The sequence below is a fragment of the Podarcis muralis genome, chromosome 5 (assembly GCF_964188315.1).
Source record: "Podarcis muralis chromosome 5, rPodMur119.hap1.1, whole genome shotgun sequence".
Taxonomy (NCBI): domain Eukaryota; kingdom Metazoa; phylum Chordata; class Lepidosauria; order Squamata; family Lacertidae; genus Podarcis; species Podarcis muralis.
The window spans coordinates 70,539,546-70,567,235 of record NC_135659.1 but is presented as its reverse complement, the minus strand read 5'-3'; the positions used below and the strand labels follow the sequence as shown (position 1 = coordinate 70,567,235).

Below are 27,690 nucleotides of genomic sequence, written 5' to 3'. Positions count from 1 at the left end.
TCTTAAGCCCACCAAATGTTCCCTCTTCTTAGCTGGAGGATGCCACTGGGTATGACTCATGGCCTCCACTGGGACCCCTAAACTGGCCTGCTGCCTCAGATGCAGTGCAGGTGGCTATCCCATTGCCAGTGAAGAAATAAGATTCAGTTACCAGTTCAATTAGCTTCTGTACATTGAATGGGGGGCAGCACCATTTTGACCTTTGCCTCAGGCAACAAAATGTCTTGGGCTGACCCTGAAAGTGATAGCAGAAGCTACTTATGCATCCCCCCCACCACATTATCAACATTGTTTAGACATATTAGTTGCTTGTTACCTAAAATGTATTCAAGAGGCTTACATTTTTAAAAATACACATAAATTCATAATATCATTTAAACGTCATATCAAACGTCATTTTCAAGCGAACACCTACAATTCCTTTTTTAAAAAACACCACACATGCAGCCCGTAACAGCTGCAGGAAGCTTTAGCAGCACACTAGCACCAGAACAAAATCGACTCAGACCGTCAAAAGCCTAGTGGAAAAGCTAAGTCTTAACCTAACATCAAAAATATGTCAGTGAAGGAGCCAGACAGACCTCACTGGGAAGAGCATTCCAGAGACAAGGAGCCACAGCCGAAAAGGCCCTCACTCAACATCACCCTCCAAGTTTCCCTCAGAATAAGTTCCAGAGGAGAGCTTCAGATGAAATAACCTAGAAATAGTCAGAATGCTGACTACGCTTGTCCTAAATCTAAAAATCATGGTTATTAAAACATTGTGAAAAAATAAGTTTGCCTAATACTTTTCCGGTGCACTTCAAAGAAAATATGTGCTCTGGAGACCCTGAACAACCACTGTCCTGCCCTGAATTACAGCAATTTGCAGAATTTATTGCACAGGTGTGCACCCATTAACACCAAAAGAAAAAAAGAATACTAATGTACACTAAAGAATGCACTATCATCTTCCTTCCTATTTCGAGCCTGGCTCAGTGTTACTACATTCTTTTTTCATTTGTGTATAGTTATTATAGTCACATAAATCCACACTGACCTTAGAACAGGTCCCAGCATTCCTCTCGAGGCATGAGAACTGCCTGAACAGGTTTCAGGGTTTTGACTGCAACAGAGAAATTTGTTCACGGTTAGTTAGGGCGGGAACTTATTTGAGTCTCACTGCTTGAGGAAGCGTATCTAAAAGCAGCTACTGCAGAAAAGATGGGGAAATCCTTCTTGACATTTCCATGAGGAAGACAACATCGAAACAGGCCCTGGACACCAAAATTTCCAGCAACTACCTCTTCCTTCAGCAGACAAATAGGAACAACCAGAGAAGTTTCCTTCTTCCTGGAAGGAATGGATGTTTAGAAGAGGCTGAGGAGGACAAAGGATACGGATCCTCAGGAGCTAGAGAGTCGTCGTGAGCTACGTTGTCGAAAGAACCCAGCAAAAAACAGAAACAGCAAACAGGAGGACTCCTGACTGAAAAAGCGGCAGAATTTTCCTCAAGAGGGGCAACTGAGTATTATCATGTTTGGCTACCCAACAGCAGAGGCAATGAGCTGGCTCCACAGGGGCTATGGGAGCTCCCAAGGGACCACAGGGCAACTGAAAAGCCGTCTGGATGATCTGAAAAAGCCCTGGAGGGTGGAAATCACCCCTTCAATACTACAGCATAGCGAGACGGCCAGGCTGGCTGTGGACGCTTTTCTGGAACAGGGAGAAGGTGGCTACCGGCAAGCCATTACTAAGGAAAAGGAGCTGCCATTTCTTTCCACGTTAGATATGGATTACATGAGCCAACATAGTCAAAGCATCACAGGTTCTCCGATTAAAAGACGAGAGGCAGGGCTGACGAGAGAAGACAGTGGTGACGGGGCTTCCCTCCTCTCTGGAGTCACATCTGGGACATACTTCCCATTTATGTCAGACATTGATCCCCCAGATCTGGAGCTCGGTTGGCCAGAGGTTCCCACAGTCTCATCATGTGGCCAAACAGAAGTCACTTTGTATTTCCAAAGGGACAAGACACACAATGTAAAGGAATTACTTCGGTCTCTGATAGGCAAGGCCAAGACAGTAAGTAGAGCATTTGATATATAATCCAAAAGGGGAAGATGGGGCTGATCATTGGGGTTCTGGTGTTGCACTGGAATTACAGTGGTACCTCGGGTTAAGTACTTAATTTGTTCCAGAGGTCCGTTCTTAACCTGAAACTGTTCTTAACCTGAAGCACCACTTTAGCTAATGGGGCTCCTGCTGCTGCCATGCCACCGGAGCATGATTTCTGTTCTCATCCTGAAGCAAAGTTCTTAACCTGAGGTACTATTTCAGGGTTAGCGGAGCCTGTAACCTGAAGCGTATGTAATCTGAGGTACCACTGTACTTATATGTTTGCAAGGCTAGTCCTACCATTAGGAAGAGTAAGCTGACTGCCTCAAGTGAGCAGTTCCCCCTCCTGTTCCCCCTGAGCCCCATTTCTGTACTTTTCTGTTGGCAAACAAAGCTGAATGTGCCCTACAGTTTGTCCCAGGTGTGGTGGTGGACACCATCCTGTTTCTAATATTGTAGTAAAATGCAGCTGCCTTCTGCATGTGGAGTAAGAGTGGGGTGCCCTTTTGTCCTTCATCTCTGGCAGAAAACTGTTTTTGGCCAGTCCTGGTAGTTTGCTCCCATTTTTATGATATCCTACTTAAAATTTTTGGGTTATAGCCAACACCACTGCTCTGCTCACGCAGCAAATTTCAACTTCCACATATGAACTTCTCCCTCCTTTCATGTGCCCGGCAGCCTCCCACACAGTACCTCTACTCCAGATAGTTGGGATTTTGGTTTTGATTTGGACAGCATTGGATACAATTATTTATGTATTATGTCAACTCCGTGTGTGTTTGTGTGTTAGTATTTTAGCCTTGTATGAGTTTTTCATCTGAAGGGTTACATGACAGGCTTTGACGCTCGATTGCTCAGTATTGTAGTGGAAAGTATGTCATATTTAACTACTGCAGAAGTGGCCAATCTATATTTTCAACACCATTATAAAAATTCTGGGGGAAGAATAATATTTTGCCACACACCTTTAGAAATTATTAGATTCACTTATATTATTCTTTAGTATAAAGTCATCCTTGCAACCTAGGAGTGAGAACTTCACCATCGTGGAGCAGATGGGTGTATGCATGGCCCAGGTATTACGTGCAAAACTCAAAAACAGAAGCAACATTAAACTGTAAATAATCTCTCCCAGCTTCTGAAAATGTTTTCCCTAAAGCATGAAATGGTAGAGAAAATGGTTATCATACAATCATTAAATTTGGTGTGGTCTCCAAGGACCAAATAAAATGGCTTCCTGGACCATACCCTGCTCTGCAGTCTCCTTTTGGCCATCCCTAAACTGTAGCCCAGCAGAATCTCAAGACAAGAGAGTTCTTTGGGATGAGTCAGTCAAGAAATGTATGTGGAAAATGTTATACCACAGTCCATGGGGCTTTTCTAGGAAAGAACCATGAATAGGATGCCAGGTTCCTGCTATTTCCTTTTCTAGGATATCTCCTCAAAACTTGCCTCCATAGTAGTTTTTTCTCTTCTGTGTAAAATGTTTGGTGTTTATTCTCTCAAAGGAGTAATTCCAAAGTGTTTGTGCATGTGTGTGCTATGTCAAGATGTCTACAGACCTTGCTCTGGTGACTGCTGAAAGTACTTAACAGAGCTTGCAACACATCTGTGAATAGATTTGTTTCCTAAATACATTTACATGTAGATCTGTTATTCATTTGAATAGAATTAATTTCCCTTTAATCGTCTATGACATTCACGCCAAACACTACCACTTTAACAGTCATGGTTTTCCCCAAAGAATCCTAAAACTGTAGTTTGTTAAAGACACTGAGAGTTGTGAGGAGACGCTAAACAAATCACAACTCCCATGATTCTCTATAACAATCCATACAGACACAGCAGGCGCTGTAAGTCTCCAGTGCAGTTTGGCTTCACCCCCAAAGGCGCACTCCTCCATTGTCTCCCGAGACAGGCAGATGCCAACAATAATAAGAACCGACAAGAGCTGTGTGACTGTATTGCCTGAGGAAGAGGTGGCAAGGACACATGACGGGTGGAAGGATTAAGTGCACTCCCAGTTTGTACAAATACCTTAGTGCTAATCGACATTTATGGTTGAGATCAGTTAATTCAGCTGCTTACTGGAATGTTGTTGTAATATTGGTGTCATTACAAAACCCCTACAGAAATAAGAGTGTGACACTGAAATTAAGCTCATTAGTTGGCAGGGCTGCCAGATCTATGGATGCTAAAGAACTGAATAGAAGAGAGGAAATGTCACTATCATTGTGGTAGGAAAGACACACCTTGAGAAATTAATATTTCTATTCAATTCTTATATCAGCTTAGCGTATCACAGATTACGACTGTGCATGTGTTGTACACTTTTGAAGCAGCTGAGACAGGACAGTTCCGAGGGTCGCTTACAAACCCATGATTACAAATGCATGTATGCACATGCGCACACGCATGCATATATAATCCACATATCACTTGTTCTAAGCCACTCATTCATTTTATTTGTATGCCATTTTTCATACACAAAAACATGCTCAAAGCACTTACAACAAAGAAATGGGCATTTCAAACACTACAAAAACAATTTCAAAATAACATAGAGAAACAATACCATACAAGAAACACATTCCAAAACTGTAAATATAACTAAATGCAAAAAATATGTGAAGATGATCACTTGTGCTCTAGCTAGCTCAGCTGGTTAGAAAATGGTGCTGATAACATCAAGGCTGCAGGTTTGATCCCCATATGGGACAGCTGCATATTCCTGCATTACAGGGGGTTGGACTAGACTAGATGATCCTCAGGGTCCCTTCCAATATTACAATTCTAAGATTCTATGATACTTAAACAACATGCAGTAGACAAAAGCAAATATAACAAGGGAGCTAGACAATGGGCCTTTTCAGCTCATACTCCTCCTTCACGGCTGTAACTCCTGTGGCTCCGGTGTGTGCGCTATCATTGAGCTATGGCCAATCTCCTAATATTAATATTTAACTCTATTAACTTAATATTTAATACTCATGGTGAAACAGAAATACTTCATATGTAAAGTATCTTCATCTATACTGTTGCCAGGTTAAGGCATTTTTAATTCCCTCAGGCACTGTATATAAAATGGAAGGTAAAAATCTTATGGTAAAAGATGTTATATTTGAAACACTGTAATTGAGACTTCCATTATCCTCCCTGAATTTGCTTTAAAGTTGTGGTTAATTTGTGGGATGGTTTTTATTTACGGAGTTGTTGTTGGCTCCACCCCCACCCTGGTATTTCATTAAGTAATTGCGTTTTATTGTAATTTACTATTAGGAACCAGTCTGGGATATATTTGCATGAAAGGCAGCATACAAATACTTTAGATTAATCCATCTATTTGATATGAGAAGAACTTCAAAGTACAGGATTCCCTTCAGGTCCTGGCCTGCCAAACTGAGTTATGAAACTCCCTCCACAATTAAGCCTGGGGGCATTTCCAGATTGCCACCATTTTGTGGGCGGGATTCAATTGCATACTGACAAATTCAGATTGCACACCAAACCCGCTTGCAAAACAAACAAGCCCTGAACTTTCTGCTATAAGGAGTGTTGAGGAAATGCACTGAAAACTGTAGAGAAACAATTGCTTAATGTGGCTGCTATGTGGCTGCACTGTATATTGCTATGTGTTGGGGTACCAGAGTTTTGTGGGTGCAAGGCAGCCATAATTCTTATAATAAATAAAAGTTAGAATCAAGGTTTGATTAAACTGTGCCAAACATGGAAATTCCTGGGTGTGGCTTCCAACTCTACAATTCTTATTCTGTGATTCTAATGCAGCCAAGATAGCAGTAACGCTGGTTAGTAGATAAGCTGATCCGGGAACAGAAATATGACCTGTTGTGATGGGGATGACCTCTACCTGAAGCACCAGGCTTGTAGCTCCTGGCCTAGCATTATACCTGGCTATCCAGGCAGCTGCAGTGACTAGGAGTGCCTTTGCTCAAGCTGAGAAGGCAGATCTAGCCACAGTGACACATGCCTCAGTCATATCACCACAATGTGTTCTACATGGGGCTTCCCTTGAAGTGTGTCTGGAAATTACACTTAGTCAAAATGCTTTCTAATGCTCACTGTTCGGCTAATACATAAATCCCAAGATTATCTGAAAGACTGGTGCTGCAATGGTATTTATTGCAAACAACAACACTGCTAAGTCAAATCTAGAAGGGAAAAAACCACCTTGAGTGAACAGCAGAGAGAACACTAAGATGTACCTATTTGTCAGCGATATTGCATAGACTCTCCATAAAAAGTGAGTTACCAAAGGACCGATATTCCATACAAAAGAGCTAGTGTGGGAGCAGCCTAGGATAGAGGGCCAGAAGAATCTCTGTGCCAAAGTACTCTTTATCTGCAAAGTACTCTTGCTCTTCCATTTTCCCAAAGCAAACTAAATCACTTATAGAGATACTGGAACTCGTTGCTATGTTTTGAAAATAATTTTTAATAGTACAGATCTACTGCTGGTATTTTTTAACATGTCTCCTATCACTTTCACCCCCATCTGTGCAGGTGATTGCAATTATGATGGATCTCTTCACAGACATGGAGATCCTCAGTGACCTGATGGAGGCATCAAGCAGACGGCGTGTTCCGGTTTACCTGATCCTTGATGAAAAGAACTTGAGGCACTTTGCAGAAATGTGCAATAAAATGGATCTCACTATGGATGACTTCCCAGTACGTTTCTAGTTAGTTTTGCTAGTATAGTACTACTAAGTTAAAACAACCTGTGAGAAAATATATGGACATTAAAGGGGGAGGACAGTTATATGACTGTCATTATAGTGCTGTGAGAGGGGGTGGGGGCTAGAGACCTCTAACAATTCTTAGCATCCTCACCAGACCTAAACCCCAGGCTTTTTTGGAAGACATAACAGTTAAACTAGTATAACACCAATATCAGTTTGCAGTTTTCTTATACAGTCATTTAAAAAAGAAAATTGAATTTTGATCCCTGCCTCCCTACAATGTAGGTGAAGAAGTACAATGTGTTGCTGAATGTTTGTTCAGCTGGATGACAGACAGAAAAGCAAACAGGACATGTACAGTCTTTAAAGCAGAGGTTGTGCATTGGCAGAGGAGGCTTCACATGTCATTTCTACCACTCAGGAGCAGTTGAACACCCCAAGAGCAGAGAGAGTGACAATTATCAGGTCTAAGTCACAAATGCACATACCATACATCAGGCTCAGTGACACACCGTGAGGTCTTCACCCAAATATTTCCATCCATCCATTTTGGGTGAAACCAGATAGGATGGCAACAGAAACATTTGTTTATATGCCCAGGTCTGCCTTGATCACATATAAAGACGGATTTATGGAAAGCTCATGCTTGAAGCACATGGGGCCAGAGAGTGAATCACATACACACACACACAAACACACACACACACACCTTTTCTTCCATCTATGCTCATTTCTGGTATGGTAACTCAACTGAAAAGAAAACTGCCTGAGGGAGCAATACAATTTAAAATATTTTAAATACAATTGGGGAAAACATGAATTTAAACTTATGGACCTGCTGGTGTCATCTCTAATTGTGCCCTTTGTCTTCTGAAACTATGTTCTTCTTCAAAGCACTTTCTTCAGGAATTAAAATATAAGTTCTGCCTTGGTGGATCAGACCAAGTTCATCCAGTTCAACAGCATTCTATTTCCATTTTCTAATAATCAGATAGCCTGCTTGTCTACATTATTTAACCTATATTATATTTGTCAATATGAGCCTGATCCTACACTCTTAATAACCATTCTGTATCATAGAGGTTTTTCTTTTCTGCCACTTTTGGGTTACTGCAATTTTGGCTGTTTGAACGTATTGCACATTTATTGATAAAGAGTTATGTCTACAGCTACTATAGCTTTCAAATATCTAAATAGGATTTGAAAGGAGTCACATGATAGAGGCCCCACAACCGGTTTCCAGTATTTTATAATTTTAGAGTATTTTGCCTCAAAACATGAGGCAAAACAGCTCCTGGTCTTTTATATCTGCAGCTGTTATTATATTTTGAGATATATATTTAAACTGCAACTATGCATCCTCACCTGGGATTAAACCCCAATGAACCCTACTTCCAAGTTGACATTTACTGTATATAATTGTGCTGTTAATCTTAATGGGGTAAGGAAACATGTACATGGGATTTTTTAAAGAAAAATTCCCTTAAATCCAAACACACTGTTGATGTAGATATATAAATTGCAACGGCAAATTCCAAGTTTCATATTAATTTATACACACTGCATACATATTTAAGTTCAGCACAGAAAAGACGGTACATTTGTCTTTGATCTCTACTGTGCCTTGTTCCCATTTCAGAATATGCGCATACGCTGTGTGAGTGGAGACACATACTACAGCAAAGCTGGCAAGAAGCTTACAGGACAAGCACTTGAGAAATTTGTGTTGATAGATGGCGAAGAAGTCCTTGCAGGGACCTACAGGTGAGATATCATGAACAATGCATGTAAGATATGGCACCTCTTTCTTTAGGACCTGTGCTATTTTAGGCCCTGTGAATAGGATTGATATGCTTGCTACTTCATTCATGCCAGTGGGGTATATGAGAACCAAAACACAGCCAATCCTTTGAAATTCACACTTCTCAGAATTTTGCAGGGCAGTTCTTCCATGGAAACAGATTGTGTTGAGAGTATGACTGACCTAGACATTGTGGTTGAACATGGATCTCCCTAATTTTCTTCCAAGTAAATAGAGATAATATGACACTGACACAAACATTTATATAAAAGAGATAAGTTTCATAAGTTGACTGTCCACTCATTGATCTTGTCCCTTTCCTTGCTGATGCTGTAGCATCTGTATTTCATCATCAGTAAGTGCAGCTTCCTTTTTATCTGCATGCCTCAATTACTCTGCCACACATGCCAATCCCTTGGCTTTGCCTTCAGGAGGAAACAGCCCTGTCTTGTTTTAACTGCAGCCAAGAGGACTTCCTTGACTGATACAACTCACTCCTTTCCACCCAGACAGATTCATCAACACTTTAATAGCTGCCTTTCCCTTGCCCTCTCATTTTAACTTACAGGAAGCCTGGGAACCCAGTGGAATGTTGCCATATCATGAAGCCATCTCAAAGAACTACAATGCATGCATTCCAAAATGGCATTTTTTTTCTTAATGGCTTTTAATAGGAAGGGATACTTGGGTGTGGAAGTTTATAATAACTTGGCAGTCAGACTTGTTAATTGTCAAGGCCATTTAGGAACAGGGTAACTTATTGCACCAGCCCAAGACACCACTGATGCAGTATTAAAACCCCACCCACTGGATTCTTGAGTTGCTGGGATTAGTTGCACTTCAACTATTCTACTCAGAATCCATTTACCCATTTCCACATTTCAAATAAACCAGACAAAACGGGACAAGTCTCCTGTACCTTTAATATTTATGTAGAAGAGGATGTTTTAGCAATTGCAGCTTGTCATCCAGAGATGAAAACCTACAACTCCTGAAATCCCTTCTTCTACATCATTATTAAGGGTCCAGAAGCTCCACCCTCCAATGCCGCTCTTTTGGGGCTCTTGGTTCACTAACCCTCCTCCTAGCATTTCAATGATCCCCAGTTAGAAGAGTGAGCTACTGATGCTATTCCTGTCTCGCATCAGGTCCTGGATCCACTACCCCATGGGTAGGCAAACTAAGGCCCGGGGGCCGGATCCGGCCCAACCGTCTTCTAAATCCGGTCCAGGAATTAGCGTGTTTTTACATGAGTAGAATGTGTGCTTTTATTTAAAACACATCTCTGGGTTATTTGTGGGGCATAGGAATTTGTTCATCCACCCCCCCCCAAAAAAAAGTAGTCCAGTCCCCGCACCACAAGGCCTGAGGGACAGTGGATCGGCCCCCTGCTGAAACAGTTTGCTGACCCCTGCACTAGCCCCTCACCCCAACAATACTGGTGGGATTATTCACATATTGTCCTTCCCTTGTTTGCCCACATTGCCAGGCCAGTGGGAAATCTCTAAAAGAAACGGTTTCTGTATTTGTTTCAATATTTTTAGACCTTTCAATATAAAAAGTTCTGGAAAGTGGCTAACAAAAAAATTAAAAATGCATAATACAACAGTAAATAAGAACAAAAGTAAGAACATGATAAACAGCAGAACACTGTTAACTAATTCGATTCAGCAGCAGGAAACAACCAACGGGAACAGTGAACCAAAAAACTCAAGAGTCCCAAACTCAGAATCTGAAACATAATTAGAGCGGAGATGGAGTGAGCTTCTCTGACAGGGTGCTGCCATTGTAAGAATGCCATATCGTAAGCTGATGATTTCCACTGTAACCCCAATGGCACACAGACCTGGAGCAAACCTCTTGGAGGAAGATGGAGGTCAAGCCTCCCTAGTAACCTTGTCCTCTAAACTAAATTTTAAACCAATATATATGGTGATTAGCTCCAGTAACTCATCTTGAGCAGAAAGTGCTTTACACATGTTCAGGAACACCCATTACTTTTTTATATCCCAGAGCTGGTCCTTAATATTGAAAATAAATGCCAGGGCTAAACCCTTGTAAAGGATTATTCACATTCTGCAGCAAACACCCCATTTTTGCTTCAATTTCTATTTCTGAGCAGTCACCTCTGTAACATGTGCTGCCAACACAGCACCACCTGGAGTTGCCAAGTGGTAGGGCCAATGATATTTCCTTACACTGTAGACTGGGGAGCAAATCAAAGGCAAATCTAGGGAATACTGGTGTGGATGGAATGGCCCGCAAGGTCTTTTTCTCTAACATACTGAATTTATGACAACAAACAAACCTACCAGCTTTTCCCCCATATCTGTTACTAGGATCTTATAACAACCATGAAGTATAATAGCTTGGCATATTCAGGTAATAGCTTCAATTATTGCCCAACAAACCTAATGCTTGTGATCTCATCCTGAATCACTGCTCCTCAAACTGCTCCACCCATTATTTTCATGCAGTGAAATAAGACTGATGTGTTCAGCTAACTATCCTGTCCAATGCATTTCCATAGTATCCAAATAGATAACTATTTGAAATCAGAGTTATTTGGTATGTTGATGATTCACAGGGTCTCTGAATCCTTTCTTTTTCAGTTTTACGTGGCTGTGCAGTCAAGTCCACACTGGCCTGGTGACACACTTCAAAGGAAAAATTGTTGAGGACTTTGACAGAGAGTTCCGATGCATATATGCCGAGTCTAGATCTGTGAACAAACTCAGCATCCCCAAAGCTGAAAAATCCACAACCTCTCCCCACAGATTGTTGCAGAAACTTGAGCCAGTTTCTAAGCGTATTCAAATGAATGAGAGCGAGACCACAAGCCCCTCAACTAGCCTCTCAAATTCAAGCGTAGTAAGCATAAGGAGATCACCATATCTAGACCTGACAACTTCTAATGCACACTGTGAAATTAAAGAAAGGACTCCCGGTGAAACAAGAATGAATGTTTCAGGCTTCCTGGGACTTAATGACTTGAAATACCAGCCCAGGGAGCTGCTGGACTCTAGCTGCAGTGCATCAGCTAAATTAAATGATGCACCTAATCTACTAAGACTTAAGACATCTTTGCTGTCAACATCTTCACCAATACTAAGCAACAACACAAGAAATGGACACGATGTGAAGCGTCTGCCTGAGAGTATAGGAATGAAAGTCAACAAAAAGTTCCCTTATACTGTTCAAGCTATGGAAGATGTAAACAAAATACAGAAGGATGAAAAACCAGCAACTCATAGCTACAGCAAACTAGATCTCAGTTACAAGCCTACTAAATCAGTACATTTTGAGCCAAAGACCACGGATTCTAGTTCCTATTGCTCCTCTGATGATGTGCCAACGAAAAACAACAGCAAAATACACAGGGATGAAAAAAGAATGACTCTTGGTCACAGTAAATTGGATCTCATTACCAACTATAACAAGTCAAAACCAAAGCTAGTTCACAGTCGATTTGAGATGTAATTTTGTATTATCATTTTAGCAAAAACATATGACCTGATTCAAATGGTTAATTATATCTGTAATAATACAAAAATATGGAAGTCCCAAATCTCCCATTCATAGTTGGGTGTATCAGACTTAATTTTAAAAAACAAAAAACCTGAATAGTCTTAAAAAGGAGTCCAGAAATATAAACCCATAGCTATGTGACAGCTATAGGATGAATATCAATTGTAGGGTGCTAGAATTACCGTAATATAAAGGATGGCATATTCTGAAAGCTGGAAAAATGGTTAATCTGTACTTCTGCACCATTGCATAAGTAGTGACTCCTGAAATAATGGGTGGGGTTGACTAAATCTCTCATTTGTAGAAGTTAAGAGTATTGAATCATGACTAGGAAGTCTCTTTGAGATTCATTGGGGATCTTGAACCAACTGCTATCTCTCAGCAAAATGTAGGCTTGTTGTAAGGGTAAATGAGGGAGTAGAGTGGACCTGTATGTCATCCCAAGCTCAGTGGAGGAAAACAGGATAAATATGTAATCAATCCATAAAAAGTAACATGAGGCACACAAACCACCCACTTTAAAATACTGGTAGAGAGACTTCAGTGCAGCTTGTTAGCTGAATCAGAAGAACTCTCTAGTCAGAGCTGCGAGAAATCATTGCTACCAAGGGAAAGAGTTCAGAGAGGTAAAAGTTGTAAAGATCAGCAGAAGCCAAAGTGAAAGCTATGCTCCCACCTACTCCCAGTTGTTACTTGCCCACTTCTCTTTCCTTCTCCCCCAGAAATGTCAGAGTCAGGGCTGACCCACGCATGAGGCAAAGTGAGGCAGCTGCCTCAGGCAGCAGGATCCACAGGGGCAGAATATCTGGCCTCCAATTAATGCATCGCCCGTTGCTGCCGCCACAGTAGCAGCAACAGCTACAGTGCACTCTGTGGAGCCTGGAACTGCCACCTCTGCAGCACCCTCCTGGTGAATAGAAGGTGCTCCTGGTCTCCTCCCGCTCTTGTTCCCAATATAGGTCTTTATTCCCCCTTTGTTCCCAATGTAGATCTTCACTCAGCCATTCTTCCATGGTAGCAAGGAGGCGCCGTTTTGAGGTTTGACTCAAGTGCCAAAATGTTTTGGACCAGCCCTGCATAAAGCTATTCTAATGGAGGAAGCAGCAGATAATATGAAAAATGCTTAGTGGTAGGGGGATTAGTCATATGAAATTATGCAAAGCTACTGTATAAATCCCAGTGCCTTGTCGGTCATAGGTTTCGCTACTGTAAAAATAAATAAATAAATGTGCTCTTGCAGGAAGAAAACACCGAGAATACATTGGTTTGCTTTGATTGTATCTCTTAAAAATAGCCTGTGAACCCTGTGATGAAAGATAGCATGGGAAGGGCTATAATTATTGACTCTTTGTGTTTAATAAACACTTTTGTGTTGCACAAGTTGGGCCTCTGAGTACTGAGCACTGGTGTCACATATACAAGAAGCCTTTCCAAAGGGTGATGCAGATGCCTGGAAATGTCCTGAACAGCAGCCTATACAACCTGAATTCTGAATTCCTTGAGACTGTGCTGTGTGTGTGTGTGTGTGTTTAATTACATGAACACATGTTGTATTTATCCCAAATAGGTGGTCAACCAGATTTTAATAAAGGGTTTACACAATCCTAGAATACCTCATTCCACCTGAGCCAATGGAACAGAATTAGGTCACAGTCCGAAGTTACGCACTTGGAAGTTCCACTGATTTCAGTGGGAGGATTAATTGCATGCTTACCAATCTGAAATCAGTGGCACACATTTAGCTTTATCTTGAACCCTTACTTAGTAGAGAGAAGCAGGCTGTCGCCACCGATGCCTGTTATTTCTCAAAATCAAGACTGGATGTGCTGCTTGAGAGCTGCACTAGTTCAGCAAAGTTTTCTGGGCTTGATGGGAGAGATTTTTGGGAGGGTGCAACAGCAGAGGAGTGGAGCAGCCGTGATTTTCTGCCTGAACAGCAGCACACTGTGCATTCACCTTTAAATGATAATTTAAATATGGCTTAAAGTGATGTGCAAACTGGGCCATCACTAGAGTAGGAGTTACTAGAGTAGGATAAAGGTTTATGTATGTGGTAATTTTCTTTAGTTTTCAAATGTTCCAACTGTCACAGTCTCATACTGAGCAACAACGTGCAGAACTCAATGGCATGGGAGACCAGTGAACCAGAAGAGTCTCAACGGTTTACTTGCCTGTAGGCAGGGTCATCGTCCAAAGTCAGGTCCAGTCCTAGGGTCAGGTGAACAGCAATCCATGTGGTCAAATGGTCCAGGGAATCCAATGATCAAGGATCAATGTGAACAGAAGCAGCAAAGTAGGGCCAGGCACTACTGACTGCAGCTGGATGCTCTGCTTAAGAAGGCTGAAGCCAGCTGTTTCTCATCAGTGCCTTCTCCTTTGTGTCCTTGAAAGCTGATCAGCTGCAAGTGGAGTCACTCTACCTTCTCCCCTTTCAGGCTGTTCAGCAGGCAAAGCTGACTCCTGGCCCATGATACCAGTAACTTCTCTGCTGCTTAATCTTCTGGCTTGAAAACAGATGCTGAAGCAGCCAGATGTTTCTTCCTTTGAAGTCGAGGCTTTGCTACTGGGCTGCTGCTAGCAGATGCAGGAGGCTCTGGGGAAGCAAAGGTGCTACAGTTCTCAGGTGTTCCAACTTTTAGACATCAGAAATAATGCTAAAGAATTAACATCTAGTGCATTGTGCCACTGCAAGAACCACTAGATCGCAGGGACTGGGTGTCTTACTGAGTCCAACACCACTGCCACTGCCCCATCCCAATCCCTTTGGCCCTGACTGGTTTGGCAACACACACCCCGTTCCCAATTTTTGGCTTATTCTCAGATTGGGAAAACCCGGATCTACAAGTGAGAATGTGTGAGATAGGGGCTGAGTAGGGAGGGCATCATGAGGGCATTGCTAAATAAACAGAGACATAAGCAACCTTAAATTCCCATTAAACTCCAGTGTGGACAACCCCTCAGAGGAGAACATTGAGTTGCAACCACTCTGGGACAACAAAGTCCCTCACCACTCCTTTTAAGGCAGACCTCTGGTCTTCTGCCCACTACGTAGACCAAACAATATGATGCTTAATGTCCTACTTTCCAGTGCTATTTTTCTAGAGAAAGAGGTGCCAGAACTCACCAGGAACACCTCCTTCGCTCTCTAATAATGGCAATGACACCCACCTGAGATGTGCCGGAACTGAGTTCCGGCAAGTTCTGACTGAAAAAAAGCCTTGCTTCTTTCCATTACCCAAAACTGAGAGAAAGCCTTTTCAGCACCAAGTGGCGCTGGGAAAGGGTCATGGCCTCTGGCAACCTGGAGGCAGGTGGCAATCAGTGATACTGAAAAGTGACTCATCTGGATTGGGGAATTTCCAGGTTTGAACTGCAGCCTCTCCTCTGGGGTGGAGATGGGAGCTGCTATAGAAATCGATGGGAGTAGAAAGGATTTTAGCACAATTGCGATTGGTCAGCAGCACCGAAAAATAAAATATATAGCAACAGGAAGTGTCTGCTCTTTCAAACCTAGATCTTACTTCATGTGGTAAAAACTATTTTGGGGCTTGTAAACGTTTAAAGGAACAATCTCTACCAGTACAAACGAAGTCCATTATTTCCACAACTGCAGGTTGTAGGGGTTGAAAGAGCGGCTAACAGCCATTACTATTATTGCGGGTTAGAGGCCAGACTGATGGGGATGCCCAACAAAAAAAATCCCTCACAGGAAGTTCCCATCAAATTGCAACGAAGACCAGCCTCCTTACATTTCCCCCTCGCGCCCTCTCGACGCCCGAATCCAGCGCTCATTTGCATACTGCAGTGTTTTTTCCACATTAAATTAAAACTTGGAACTTTTTTTCCCCTTTTCTTTTTTTACTGGGAATGTGGGACCCGTTAATGCCCACTGACAAACGCGGGGGGGACCCAGGATTTCTCCGCTGTTTTCTTCGAGTTACTTTTTTTCTGAGGAGGCGAAGAACCCAAACTCCAAAGTCCCCCCCGGGATGCGGCCTCCGTACGCACGACGTGCTTCTGCGTCTGTGCGCAACGGCGGCGGCGGCCGGCGCGAGACTGTGAAGCGGAAGTGACGTCGCGGCGCGTTTCCGAGTGACGGGGCTTGCGGCCTGTCCGCGTGTCTAAGGCAACGGACGAAGGGCGACGTTGGGCTGTTTCCCTCCCTCTCTGTGTGCTTTCTGCTCGGGGGCTCCTTGACAGCAATGGCGGTGCGGGCCAGCTTCGAGAATAACAACGAGATCGGCTGTTTCGCCAAGCTCACGAACGCCTACTGCCTGGTGGCCATCGGGGGCTCAGAGGGCTTCTACAGGTAAACCCCCCCCCAAAAAAGGAGGCCTTCCTCTCAGCCTGGTCGCGCCTCGAGTCTCTCCAGGCTATTTCTGTCACTCTTTTCTCCTGCCCTTCGAACTCGGACCCTGAAACCAGGAGCCAGGCCTGGCCCGTGAAAAGGAAGCTGCCACTCGGCAGCCGGGCTTCTTTCCCTGCCCCCCCCCCCCGAATATTGCTAAAACTATGAGGGAATCCATTAAGGCGCTGGGCAAGTTATGAGTGGCAGGTTTTGAACTGTTCTTAATCCCCAATGCGGCTTCCGCACTGATGACTGTGGGACCACATCACACCAGTCCTAAAAGATCTATTATTGGCTCTCCCGGCCTGTTTCCAAGCACCACTCAAAGTACTGGTGATGACCATCAAAGCCCTAAATGGCCAGCGTCCTGTATACCCGAAGGACACTGAGGTCCAGCACTGAGGGCCTTCTGACTGTTTCCTTATTGCAAGGAGGCCTCAGTAGTCGCACCTGCCCAGTGGCACGCCCTCCCGTCAGATGAGATAATTTATTAAGGTCAAAGACCAGCTCGCATAACACAATAGAAACAGCGTTCATAAAGATAAAATATACAATTAGATCAGATTGCAGCAATCGATCATGAGTTAAAATTGAGATATATATATATATATACACCCATACAACTGAGATTTGGGCTGCCATAAAGATTGACCCTGAGGTGCCCCAAAGGGTGACTTCAGCTTTTCCCTAGTAAGCTATTTTATTCTAGAGGATGATCTGTGCCTACAAATCTGGGAGCATAATCTGGCTACCAGCCAGGTCTTCTTGTGATCTTTGCCCAAGAAGAGAGAATTAAGTTTAGACCTGTCTGAAAGATCGGTGAGCCTCTTCAGCAAAGGATCAGTGGTGTCTCTATGAATCTCAGCGTAAAAAGGACATCTGAAAAATATATGTTCAGGGCTTCCTATTTCCCATAATGGGCAGAGTCCATCTCCATCTCCAGCACTGAAAAAGAGTCACTGACCCATTATTGTTGGTTGGTTTCTCTGTTTTCGTCAAAGGCTGTTTGCCTCTTCAATTGATAAATTGTTTTTCCAGTTTAGCAACAGGCTCATGTCATGCCATGTTGGTTTATGCCACAATAAAGCCATATGCCAGGATAAATCTGTTACTGGTTAAGATGCTGCGAGAGCTATTTGTATTTGCTGCAAGAGGCTCATGTGACTGACTATCCTTGTGCAAGTTTCTCCTTTATTTGAGTCCTTGACAATGTAGTCATGTTGAATTTGGTACCGTTTTACAATTTTCATTGTGCTGTGCTTTAGTGTTTTTGAAGGGGAGCTTTCGGATACCATCCCTGTAGTTCATGCTTCAATTGCCGGATGTCGAATCATTGGCAGAATGTGTGTGGGTAAGTTGCATTCTCCAATTGAGTTGTCTTAATCCTTCTTAAAATATAAATGCTGTAGCTCAGTGATACAGCATCTGCTTCCCAGATTCAATCTCCATCATCTTCAGGTAGGGCAGGGAATGTCCCCTGCCTGAAACTCTGGAAAGCCGCCACTGGTCAGTGTAGACAACACTGAGCTGGATGGGAAAAGAAGAGAAAAATAATTTTCAGACAATATTAATATTAACAGTAAACAGCCATGTGAACTGATGGTAGTATACTGTTATTATTACTGTTAAAGCGCTCTTACATAATGTTATCTAAGAGCTGGGAAGCAGATAGCTAATATCACTGTCCTCTTGCGACTTAAGTCACCACTGTTTCCAGGAATATCTAGCAGCTGCAGAATGTCCAATTCCCAAGAGGAGGTACACCAGGTCCAGGAATAAAAATTAAAGGTGGAGACTATTTTCACTGCTTTCTATTTTTTAAAAATGTTTTTTGTACCTTAGAAACCTGTTATCTAGCAGAAAGACAAGATATATTTTTTAAAAAATAATATAAACTTGTTTTAAGTTATGTAAATTAGCAATTTAGTTCTTCTGGCACTAGTTTGTTAGCTAGATATATTGCATTTATTATATAAAATTTTATATATCTGAATGAGTATTCGGTGACCCTGTATTGGGGTGGGAGTATATGGCTTAGTTTACTTGCATTTAGTGCCTGTAGTTATTTGCTTTGCGAATGCATTTCTGTACTCCATTAACAGCAAGAAAGGTGTCACAGGAAGTTGGGTTAGATCCATTTCTGTGATTCTGTGGCAGAGTTCACACAGTTAATAGTTTACTGTGAGCATGCAGGTGGCCCCACTTTTCTTCTCCCCTAGTGCAAATGGGAGCTTCAAACCATGATCCCAGGATTTGTTTTCTGGGTAGTGGCTGTTTGTGTTTCTTCAAACAAACCATGATCTTAAGTCAGTGTTGTTCTTGTCTTCCCAATTGTTTGAGCAAAAGAAACCACACATCCCAGTCCCTACATAAGCCAGGGATCATGGTTTATTCCGGCTACCACTAGGGGAGGAGTGAAGCCATCTGTGTGTTCATGGTAAACAGTTAGGTGTTGTTTACTACGACCTGTGAACTCAACCAGTGATTTTTTTCATTCATTGCTTTATGGCATCCAGGTTTGGGGGAGAAAGAAAATGAAAGACCTGTTACTCCTGAATCTTGAATTGTGTCTCTTTTCTCCCCCATCCCTTTTCTTTTAGGAAACCGGCATGGCTTGTTAGTCCCAAACAATACCACGGACCAGGAGCTTCAGCACATCCGAAACAGTCTTCCAGACTCCGTACGAATTCAGCGGGTGGAAGAGCGCCTCTCTGCCTTGGGCAATGTCACTACGTGCAATGACTATGTAGCACTTGTCCATCCAGACATTGACAGAGTAAATGAGTTCATTTTGATCTGAATTTTTCAGCAATTGGCATGCTACCGCTACTTACGTTAAGTAGTGATAGTAGATAAAGGAGCCTCCTTCTTCCACACAAGGTTCAGCAGCTGAGCTGCCTGCGAACTTTGGCATCCTCTCTTCCAGGCTCTTGACACCATCAGCTGAATTTTACAACAACTGGAAGGCAGGATGCCAGAGACATAGTTACAGAGGCACTTGGCGGAATGGAAGAAAGGAGTTATCATTTAAACAATTATTTTTTATTTTATTAAATTTCTATACTGCCCTCCAACTGAGGATCACAGGATGATTTACAGTATAAAAACACAAAAAGTTGGTGGCAGCAGCATGCTAATTCCATTCTAGTTGTAGTAAATGCTTTTAATATGACTTTCCTTCCAGCAGTAAGAACTACATGCTGTGTGCTATTGATTACTACTGACTTGAGATTCTATGGTCAGAGGCAATGGAAACTGATCATGCTCAGTTGAAATCACCTAGCAACCTAGGAAGCTGTTTTATTTCATTGGTTCACAGAAGTCAGTACTGTCTACAGTGACTGGCAGTGGCTGTCCATGGTTGAAGGCAGGAGTCTTCCTCAGCCCTGAATTGAATCTGAGACCTTCCGCATGTCTCCGGTGGTGCACTTGCACAAAGCAACAGCCCTTCCATGGCCAGTATCTAAACACAGGCTCTTCTAAACATGAGTGGTGGTTTTTGTTTATTAAACTGGGAGTTTAGTTCTCAAAAAGGCCTTTATATTAATATTGCGATCATGTGTACTTTTCTTAATGAGATAAATTGATTTGGCATTTGCTTTTAATTAATTAGGAAAGGTTTAATGTGTTCACAGTACTGGTTTTAAACATTTCATATATTTTTTTACAGGAGACAGAAGAGATTTTAGCAGACGTACTAAAAGTGGAAGTATTTAGGCAGACGGTAGCAGAACAAGTGTTGGTGGGAAGTTATTGTGCTTTCAGCAACCAGGGAGGACTTGTGCACCCCAAGACTTCCATTGAAGACCAGGATGAGCTCTCCTCATTGCTACAAGTCCCACTTGTGGTAACTACTCTTTCTGCTGAGTATTTTTTTGAGTGCCCAGTTTTATTACACTGTGAAGAAGCTAACAGGCTGAGTTTCAGTTGTCTGCTGCTGCCCCCCACACCTAGTGGTCTCAGAAGACTGAGATCAGAGACCATACCCTCTGTATTTATGACTGAGTTACCATAGCCACACCCTGGCCAATTCAAAACACGAAATCACTTTCTAACGCCAGTTCTAACCATTCCTAAATTAAACTATGTTTTAGTATGACCCTAGGCAATGTATAAAAGCACAAGATTACTCTTTTCCCAAAACAGAAAAATGTGTATATTAGGAGAATGGGTAGGGTGGGGTGGGGAGAAGAATATGAAGAACAGTGAAGAATTTGAGTGAATGTTTACATTAAGATGAAATGCTTAATGACTTGAAAGACATCCAAGACTGAGTGTTTTAGAGTGTCTTGGGGAGAGGGGTTTGAAACGTGCTTTGGGAATAACATTGATTAAATGAAAAATATCAGAGTGCCATTGTTACATTGGCTGCATACAGTGTTAGTGATTATAATTGGTTTCAAAAGGATCAGTCTAGAGCTATTTGACAAGTACCCCTCTTAAGAAACTGACTTAAAAGGGATAAAAGCTTTTGATGCTGCTTCTCCTGGAATTCTGTAAAGAGAACTTTGGAGTGCCAATCTTCTTTTGATTCAACTCTTCACTTACCCAAATTGTCTGCCTTTTAGAATCCACACACTGTAAAGAGAATCCTATCAGTTACTGTAGCTAACACTGAAAAGTGATGTGTACATTAACAGTTATGTTGATCACATATATTGATGATTATTTCTACATATTAATTAGCAGCCAGGGCAGCCTGTTTCTGAGCAAAAGTGGGTGTGAGGAAAATGAGGTTAACTCTATCCTCTCCGGTCCCTTCTTAGCAAGTTGCTTTCTCAGCCATGGGAGTCAGGGGATGGGGTTGTGATATGAAGTTTCCATATCTTACACGTACTGGTACAGTGGTGCCCCGCAAGACGAATGCCTTGCAAAACGAAAAACCCGCTAGATGAAAGGGTTTTCCGTTTTTCGATGCGCTTCACAAGACGAATTTCTCTATGGGCTTGCTTCGCAAGACGAAAACGTCTTGCGAGTCTTGCGATTTTTTTCGCTCCCCCCCCCTTTTCTAAGCCGCTAATAGCCGCTAAACCGCTAATAGCGCTAATCCGCTAAGCCGCTAATAGGGTTGCTTCGCAAGACGAAAAAACCGCTAGACGAAGAGACTCGCGGAACGGATTATTTTCGTCTTGCGAGGCACCACTGTATATTTGTCCCCCAAACTGGAAAAAAAGCTCACATAGTGTGGTTTTAAGCTATAAGGAGTTAAACCACCCATTTTCTGCATAGGTGGAGCTGGTTCCAGTCTTAAAGGATTGAAACAAGTGGAGAATAACATGCAGAAATCTATGTTATGTGTAGTTGGAGCCTACGTGGAGTGGGGTGCGGAAATGCAGAATCCCGAAACAGAAACACACTCTGTGTTTAAATTCCACACAGTAGATGAGCACTTGTGCTGTAAATTGTTTGCAAAGACCCAGTGGATTCCCCAAGGCAACTCAATGAGAATTGTGGGCTAGAGAATTGGGTCCTGGCTTTTCTGACATTTCTAAATGCTGGGCTATATTACCTTTGAAATGATGATAAAGAGCTAACTTACATATGCCTTCCTGGTTCTGGAGGGCTTGGCTTCTATTGCCTTTTCAAATATTTTACTTAGAATTTTTCTATCCTGCCTTTCCACTAAAAAGTATTCAAGGCTACTGGTTCCAAACTAAATTATCAGTTACATATACTTTACTTCGGGCTTATAATAGATCCAATCCTAGGTGGTGGGAGGTAATAACTCTGATGTTAGTGCATTGGGTATTGCCATTATAGATGAGCATGACCAAAAAAAAAATAAATCTCTTAGCCAGAGGTACTGTCATGAATGTCTCTCTCTTTTTTACCAGGCTGGAACTGTTAACCGTGGCAGTGAGGTGATTGCAGCTGGAATGGTTGTGAATGACTGGTGTGCCTTCTGTGGCCTGGACACAACCAGCACAGAGTTATCTGTTATTGAGAGTGTCTTTAAACTCAATGAATCACAGCCAAGTACCATTGCTACTACTATGAGAGATTCTTTGATTGACAGGTAGGTTTGACACTTGTTTTCTCGCAAATCCAGTAAATGCCTCAAGGTCGGTGACTGCCTGGATTCTCATTTTGCTTATTATAACTTTCCTGTGATTAATCACAAATGGTAGTTCATTTTCTTCAGTTGTCTCTGTACTTTCACCTGCTTGTCACGGTCTGTGAAACTGATCTGCTAGAAGTTCTAGTACTACTTTCATCATTTGCAAAGGGAATACTTTTTCTATATATCCCACCCACCATTTTCACTCCACTTACATGAGGGTTACATTTTGGGGGCCCATTCACATAAGTGAAATCGCACAAAGTGAGGAGCAAACCACTTTAATGGGGGGGGGGGGGAGAGAGAACGCAGGGAGGAGAGAGACTCACTCTGGAAATTGTTAGGGGCTGCTGCCCGGCTTGTCCCAAGCCTGCCTGAGGGGAGCTAGTGTGCGTGGTGGTGGACGGCCACAGAGGACGAGAGCAGAACTGTTGCCAAGATGGGTGTTCAGTGGTGGGGAGAAGGCACCTCCTGCTCCATGATGCTGGCCAGTGAAAGGCCACCTTCCCTCACTCAAGGCAGCAGCCCAGAGTGAGGGAAGACCTATCTATTTTATGACGACCCACGTAAACATTTATTTTGTGTTGCAAAAAAATTGTGTGGGATGCGTGTAAGTGTGTATCTAGGCAATGTGCCTGTAATTAATATTTGCAGTGACTTGATCCATGACTCGATTAAAGAATAATAAACGTAGTAAGTTTTTTAAAAAACCTTGCACCTTCTCGTGCATCTGCTACCTGTGTGAGCACATTGTGCTTTGCTACTGGCTTACGGAATGGCCAAAAGGGGCAGTGAATAAAGTGGGAAGCCACTGGACTCTTTGCCTTTATGTGGCATGTCTAATCTCCTGACCATTGTGAGAATTCAGTACTGACATGGCTGTGTAGCTGATCTTTCTACATGCATCCAGTTAGTGACCTTCACAATGCAGTCCAGTTAGTGTGACAGGTTTTGAATTCTCTGTTGCATCTTGCCTGGTTTTTTAGATAACGGAGATAAAAATAAGACAGCCTTGCTGGAGCCCCCAAAGTATTTTTGGCTAACCTTCATTTGTGTTTCCTTTTTTAGCTTGACATGATCTGCTGCTCCCTGACCACCACAGAAGCACTGAAGGCCAGATTATGATCTTGATTGCTCACTGAAGTAAATGCTCTGTTTATTACTCTGCAGACCTAGACCAGGAAGGGTATACAACAATCAGCATTTCTAAACTACAATGTTACACACCTGTGCCCCTTTTTGTTACTTCTGCTAATATGGCCTGCTTTCATTAATTCATGAGATAATTTTCGAATTGCGAGTGTATGTTATCGAAAAATGTTTAAAAATGTCATTACATGTAATAATGGTTAAAAAACAAAACAAAATGGTTTTCTCCTTCTGCATTCACCGGCATGTGCCTGAACCAGCTATCATTTCTCGATCAGACACAGCTGGGATTTCTACTGGATCATTTTTACATAGCCTGCAGCCTAGATTAATGTAGCTGTCTTATGTAAATTTGGTAGTCAGACACTGCCTGTTAAAAGGACTGAAATAAGCCATGGAGCTTTTTGCCATATCCCTATAATTCTGTAAAGCCAACATGTGCTAGCAGTTCTCTGAAATGACACTGGCCTTTATCTGTGGAGGAAGACCAGATGAAAGACCAATCCATCCCTCTGCTGAAGTTATGAAGAGCCTTTACTTTAGAGAAAATAGCCTGGGTGGAAATAATTTATTTTGACCTCTTTGTTGTATGCACACTTCCTTAACAATTCAGTCATAAGAAACTACTTTGCAACCTGTATCTTAAGCCTCTTATGAGGCTCTGCTTTGTTGCGCATCGATAGAAACAATCCTTGGAAGTAGGTGATGGTGTCACTTGGTTGAGGCTTAATGCCAAAGGCAGTTAAAACTAATAAACCTTAAAGCTAGAAACTGTTGTTCTGGACATTGATACTGGTATTCAGTATAAGGGATAAGGGCTGCATCAAACTTAAGAGATCTGAAAGAACACATAAGTTTTGTTCAACAATCTGGCTTTTACTTGAAAACTTTCCATAGCTACTTTATGATTTCATAGCTTTCCCTGCTGCAGTTTACTGGCCAAAGTACCTGTTTCAATTGTGCCATCTATCTTTTCTCATTGTTCCTGGCTATTACAAAATCACCCTTGTCTTTCTCTGTAAGGTGATCCAGCACGCTCTACTCCATGTTTTACTACATCTAGCTCAAACACATCCCAGTAATGAAGCATGGTGCAAGTTAAAAGCAGCTGAAGGTGTATTACACTGGAGTGGGGAATCTTTGATCCTCCAGACAGTTCTAAAATACAGCACCCATCATCTCTGTTTATTGGCTAGGCTGGCGGGAGTTGGGAGTCCAATAACATCTAGAGGGCCACAGGTTTCTTGCTCCTGTATTATACATTTCATCCTCCAGTCTTGCACTATTTGCTTACATTATTTCCCGAATATATTAATTTCCCCACCTCCCACAATAGTGGGGTTTTGCAGTTCTTAACACGATGCTGTTAAGGGAATCTAGTGCGACAATAAATTGTTCAGCTCACAGCATATTTTCTTTATGAACTGTAGTGGTCCAATAGACTATTGAAAGCTCCTTCCTTCCTTACTTCCTTACTGACGTTACACAAAATGCCCTAAAACGGCCTCGGTCCAGTATACCTGAAGGAGCGTCTCCACCCCCATCGTTCTACCCGGACACTGAGGTCCAGCACCGAGGGCCTTCTGGCGGTTCCCTCACTGCGAGAAGCCAAGTTACAGGGAACCAGGCAGAGGGCCTTCTCGGTAGTGGCGCCCTCCCTGTGGAACGCCCTCCCACCAGATGTCAAAGAGAACAACAACTACCAGACTTTTAGAAGACATCTGAAGGCAGCCCTGTTTAGGGAAGCTTTTAATGTTTGATGTATCACAGTATTTTAATATTCTTTTGGAAGCCGCCCAGAGTGGCTGGGGAAACCCAGCCAGATGGGCGGGGTATAAATAATAAATTATTATTATTATTATTATTACTGCAACAGCTTTCAGGCATGTTTATATATATATATAACTTACCATACGTGCTCGCATTGGAACGTCTTGTAAATATCTAGCATCCATATAGGCCTTTAAGTGCAGCCACATTGAATAATAATTGCTAAACCACTGTATCCCAGATGTGAGTGCAGTGGCATTTGATTTAGCTATCTGACCCACAGATGACAACTAAGAGATTGAGTGTGCACAGAGGACTAGACATTTTCTTCTGCCATGTGGCTATTTTTCTGAGAGTAGCCAGACTGCTCTGTGAAGCAAATGTAACCTTCTGCAGCAGCCTTTAAATGTTAGCAAAAGTGATGGATAGAATGTTTAAGAAAAGGGGAACAAATAACTTATGCAGTAACCAGTAGGAAAGAGACTACTTGGTTTTTAAAAAAAATCTATTATGAATATGGAAGAAATGGAAAATACATTTAACACCTTAAGTGTGGAATCTAGAAACAAGCTCCCATCAACAGATTAGAAAAGCAAAATATTTCTGCCTGAAAACAGCAAAAAACAAAAACTCTGAAATCCAGGAGAACCAGAAATGTAACACCTTAGGAGCAGGCAGATTTATTGGAATATTAATAAATTGGCCAGTCTCAAATTTTTAGAGAGTTTGGAAACAACAGATGCTGTTCAAGTCTCCTGACAAGCATTCATTTAAAAATGTATGACAAGATGACAAACTCCTTTAATAAATGTGCTGGTGTTTGATTTCATGAGCACTTTGTTTGTGTGGTATGGCAAAATGACAAACTCCTTTAATAAATGTGTCAATTTGCATTGTAACACAAATAGATTTAGATACATAACAGTGTAGATAAGGAATTAATAAATAATGTGATTTTATAAAATTTAGATCTGACTCAAATAATAATGAGATGGGACATTATAACAGATTGAGTAAGATAAAAATTTTAGGTACTAGGGTAAGATCAAGTATCAGCAAGGAGGTGTTTTCAAAGCAGAGCTGCAAGACAAGGATGAAATCTTATTGAGTCCATATGATTGGCAGCATCTTTTAAATAAGTGGATAGTCTGACAGAATTAGATATGGGGCAAAACTCTAAATCTAGTTAATACCATATGTGATCTTGATGATGTGTTACATAGGGACCACTCAGCTATTAGCAGGAGGCTTCCAAGATGTTTAAAGCAGATAAAGCTTTAGAAGAAGAAGAGGAGGAGTTTGGATTTGATATCCCGCCTTTCACTCCCTTTAAGGAGTCTCAAAGCGGCTAACATTCTCCTTTCCCTTCCTCCCCCACAACAAACACTCTGTGAGGTGAGTGGGGCTGAGAGACTTCAAAGAAGTGTGACTGGCCCAAGGTCACCCAACAGCTGCATGTGGAGGAGCGGAGACACGAACCCGGTTCCCCAGATTACGTGACTACCGCTCTTAACCCCTACACCACACTGGCTCTCTTTAGGGCTGGCTCTCACACTTTAGGGGCAATTTTAATTATTTTTAAAGCAAAAATGGATTGCCATAAGACAGTTATGCAACTTCTAGATTATATCAAGTATTTGCTCTGGAAATTTTATGCTTCTCAGGTGACTAATTTCAGAACAGTAGCAGTGTTTGGAATTAGATTCAGGTAGGTAGCCGTGTCGGTCTGATGCAGTTGAAATAAATTAAAAAATTGTCCAGTAGCACCCTAGAGACCAACTAAGTTTGTTCTGGGTATATGCTTTCGTTTCATGCACACTTCTTCAGATGGTATTTGAAGAAGTGTGCATGCACACAAAATCTTATACCCAGAACAAACTTAAAAAGGTAAAGGTACCCCTGCCCGTACGGGCCAGTCTTGACAGACTTTAGGGTTGTGCGCCCATCTCACTCAAGAGGCCGGGGGCCGGCGCTGTCCGGAGACACTTCCGGTTCACGTGGCCAGCGTGACGAAGCTGCTCTGGCGAGCCAGAGCCGCACACAGAAACGCCGTTTACCTTTCAGCTTGTAAGCGGTCCCTATTTATCTACTTGCACCCGGAGGTGCTTTCGAACTGCTAGGTTGGCAGGCGCTGGGACAGAGCAGCGGGAGCGCACCCCGCCGCGGGGATTCGAACCGCCGACCTTTCGATCGGCAAGCCCTAGGCGCTGAGGCTTTTACCCACAGCGCCACCCGCGTC

General features: G+C 42.4%; 3 protein-coding genes across 8 annotated transcripts in view; 2 read left to right on the top strand and 1 right to left on the bottom strand.

Annotated features, from left to right (window-relative positions):
- Nucleotides 1–16,166, bottom strand: part of CEP250 (centrosomal protein 250) — a 135,160-nt gene extending 118,994 nt beyond the window's left edge. For 5 of the 6 annotated variants that reach the window (XM_077929136.1, XM_077929138.1, XM_077929141.1 and 2 more), the window contains exons 1-3: nucleotides 15,876–16,073; nucleotides 14,298–14,719; nucleotides 1,040–1,105 (exon numbers count right to left, since the gene is read on the bottom strand). The gene's annotated coding sequence lies outside the window, so the exon portion shown is untranslated. Of the gene's footprint in view, nucleotides 1–1,039; nucleotides 1,106–14,297; nucleotides 14,720–15,875 lie in introns of all 6 variants that reach the window. The other variant, XM_077929137.1, reaches the window with a different exon arrangement.
- FAM83C (family with sequence similarity 83 member C) lies at nucleotides 1,102–13,506 on the top strand. The gene is made up of 4 exons (XM_028734744.2): nucleotides 1,102–2,064; nucleotides 6,619–6,786; nucleotides 8,437–8,561; nucleotides 11,211–13,506. Exons 1-4 carry the CDS (start codon nucleotides 1,516–1,518, stop codon nucleotides 12,076–12,078), a joined length of 1,710 nt encoding a protein of 569 aa, XP_028590577.2. The 5' UTR covers nucleotides 1,102–1,515; the 3' UTR covers nucleotides 12,079–13,506.
- A 40-nt stretch (nucleotides 16,167–16,206) lies between the features above and the next one.
- Nucleotides 16,207–26,280, top strand: EIF6 (eukaryotic translation initiation factor 6). Its single transcript, XM_028734753.2, has 6 exons — nucleotides 16,207–16,435; nucleotides 17,740–17,825; nucleotides 19,075–19,250; nucleotides 20,145–20,321; nucleotides 22,309–22,490; nucleotides 23,601–26,280. The coding sequence occupies exons 1-6, from the start codon at nucleotides 16,329–16,331 to the stop codon at nucleotides 23,608–23,610; spliced, it is 738 nt and encodes a 245-aa protein (XP_028590586.1). The 5' UTR covers nucleotides 16,207–16,328; the 3' UTR covers nucleotides 23,611–26,280.
- Nucleotides 26,281–27,690: the final 1,410 nt, after the last annotated feature.

Coding starts and splice junctions, on each gene's coding strand:
- EIF6 (XM_028734753.2), top strand. CDS start 16,329: ATGGCGGTGCGGGCCAGCTTCGAGAATAACAACGAGATCGGCTGTTTC. Junction 17,826..19,074: donor CATTGGCAGAATGTGTGTGG/GTAAGTTGCATT, acceptor CTTTTCTTTTAG/GAAACCGGCATGGCTTGTTA. Junction 20,322..22,308: donor TGCTACAAGTCCCACTTGTG/GTAACTACTCTT, acceptor CTTTTTTACCAG/GCTGGAACTGTTAACCGTGG.
- FAM83C (XM_028734744.2), top strand. CDS start 1,516: ATGTTTGGCTACCCAACAGCAGAGGCAATGAGCTGGCTCCACAGGGGC. Junction 2,065..6,618: donor TGATAGGCAAGGCCAAGACA/GTAAGTAGAGCA, acceptor CCATCTGTGCAG/GTGATTGCAATTATGATGGA. Junction 8,562..11,210: donor GTCCTTGCAGGGACCTACAG/GTGAGATATCAT, acceptor TTTCTTTTTCAG/TTTTACGTGGCTGTGCAGTC.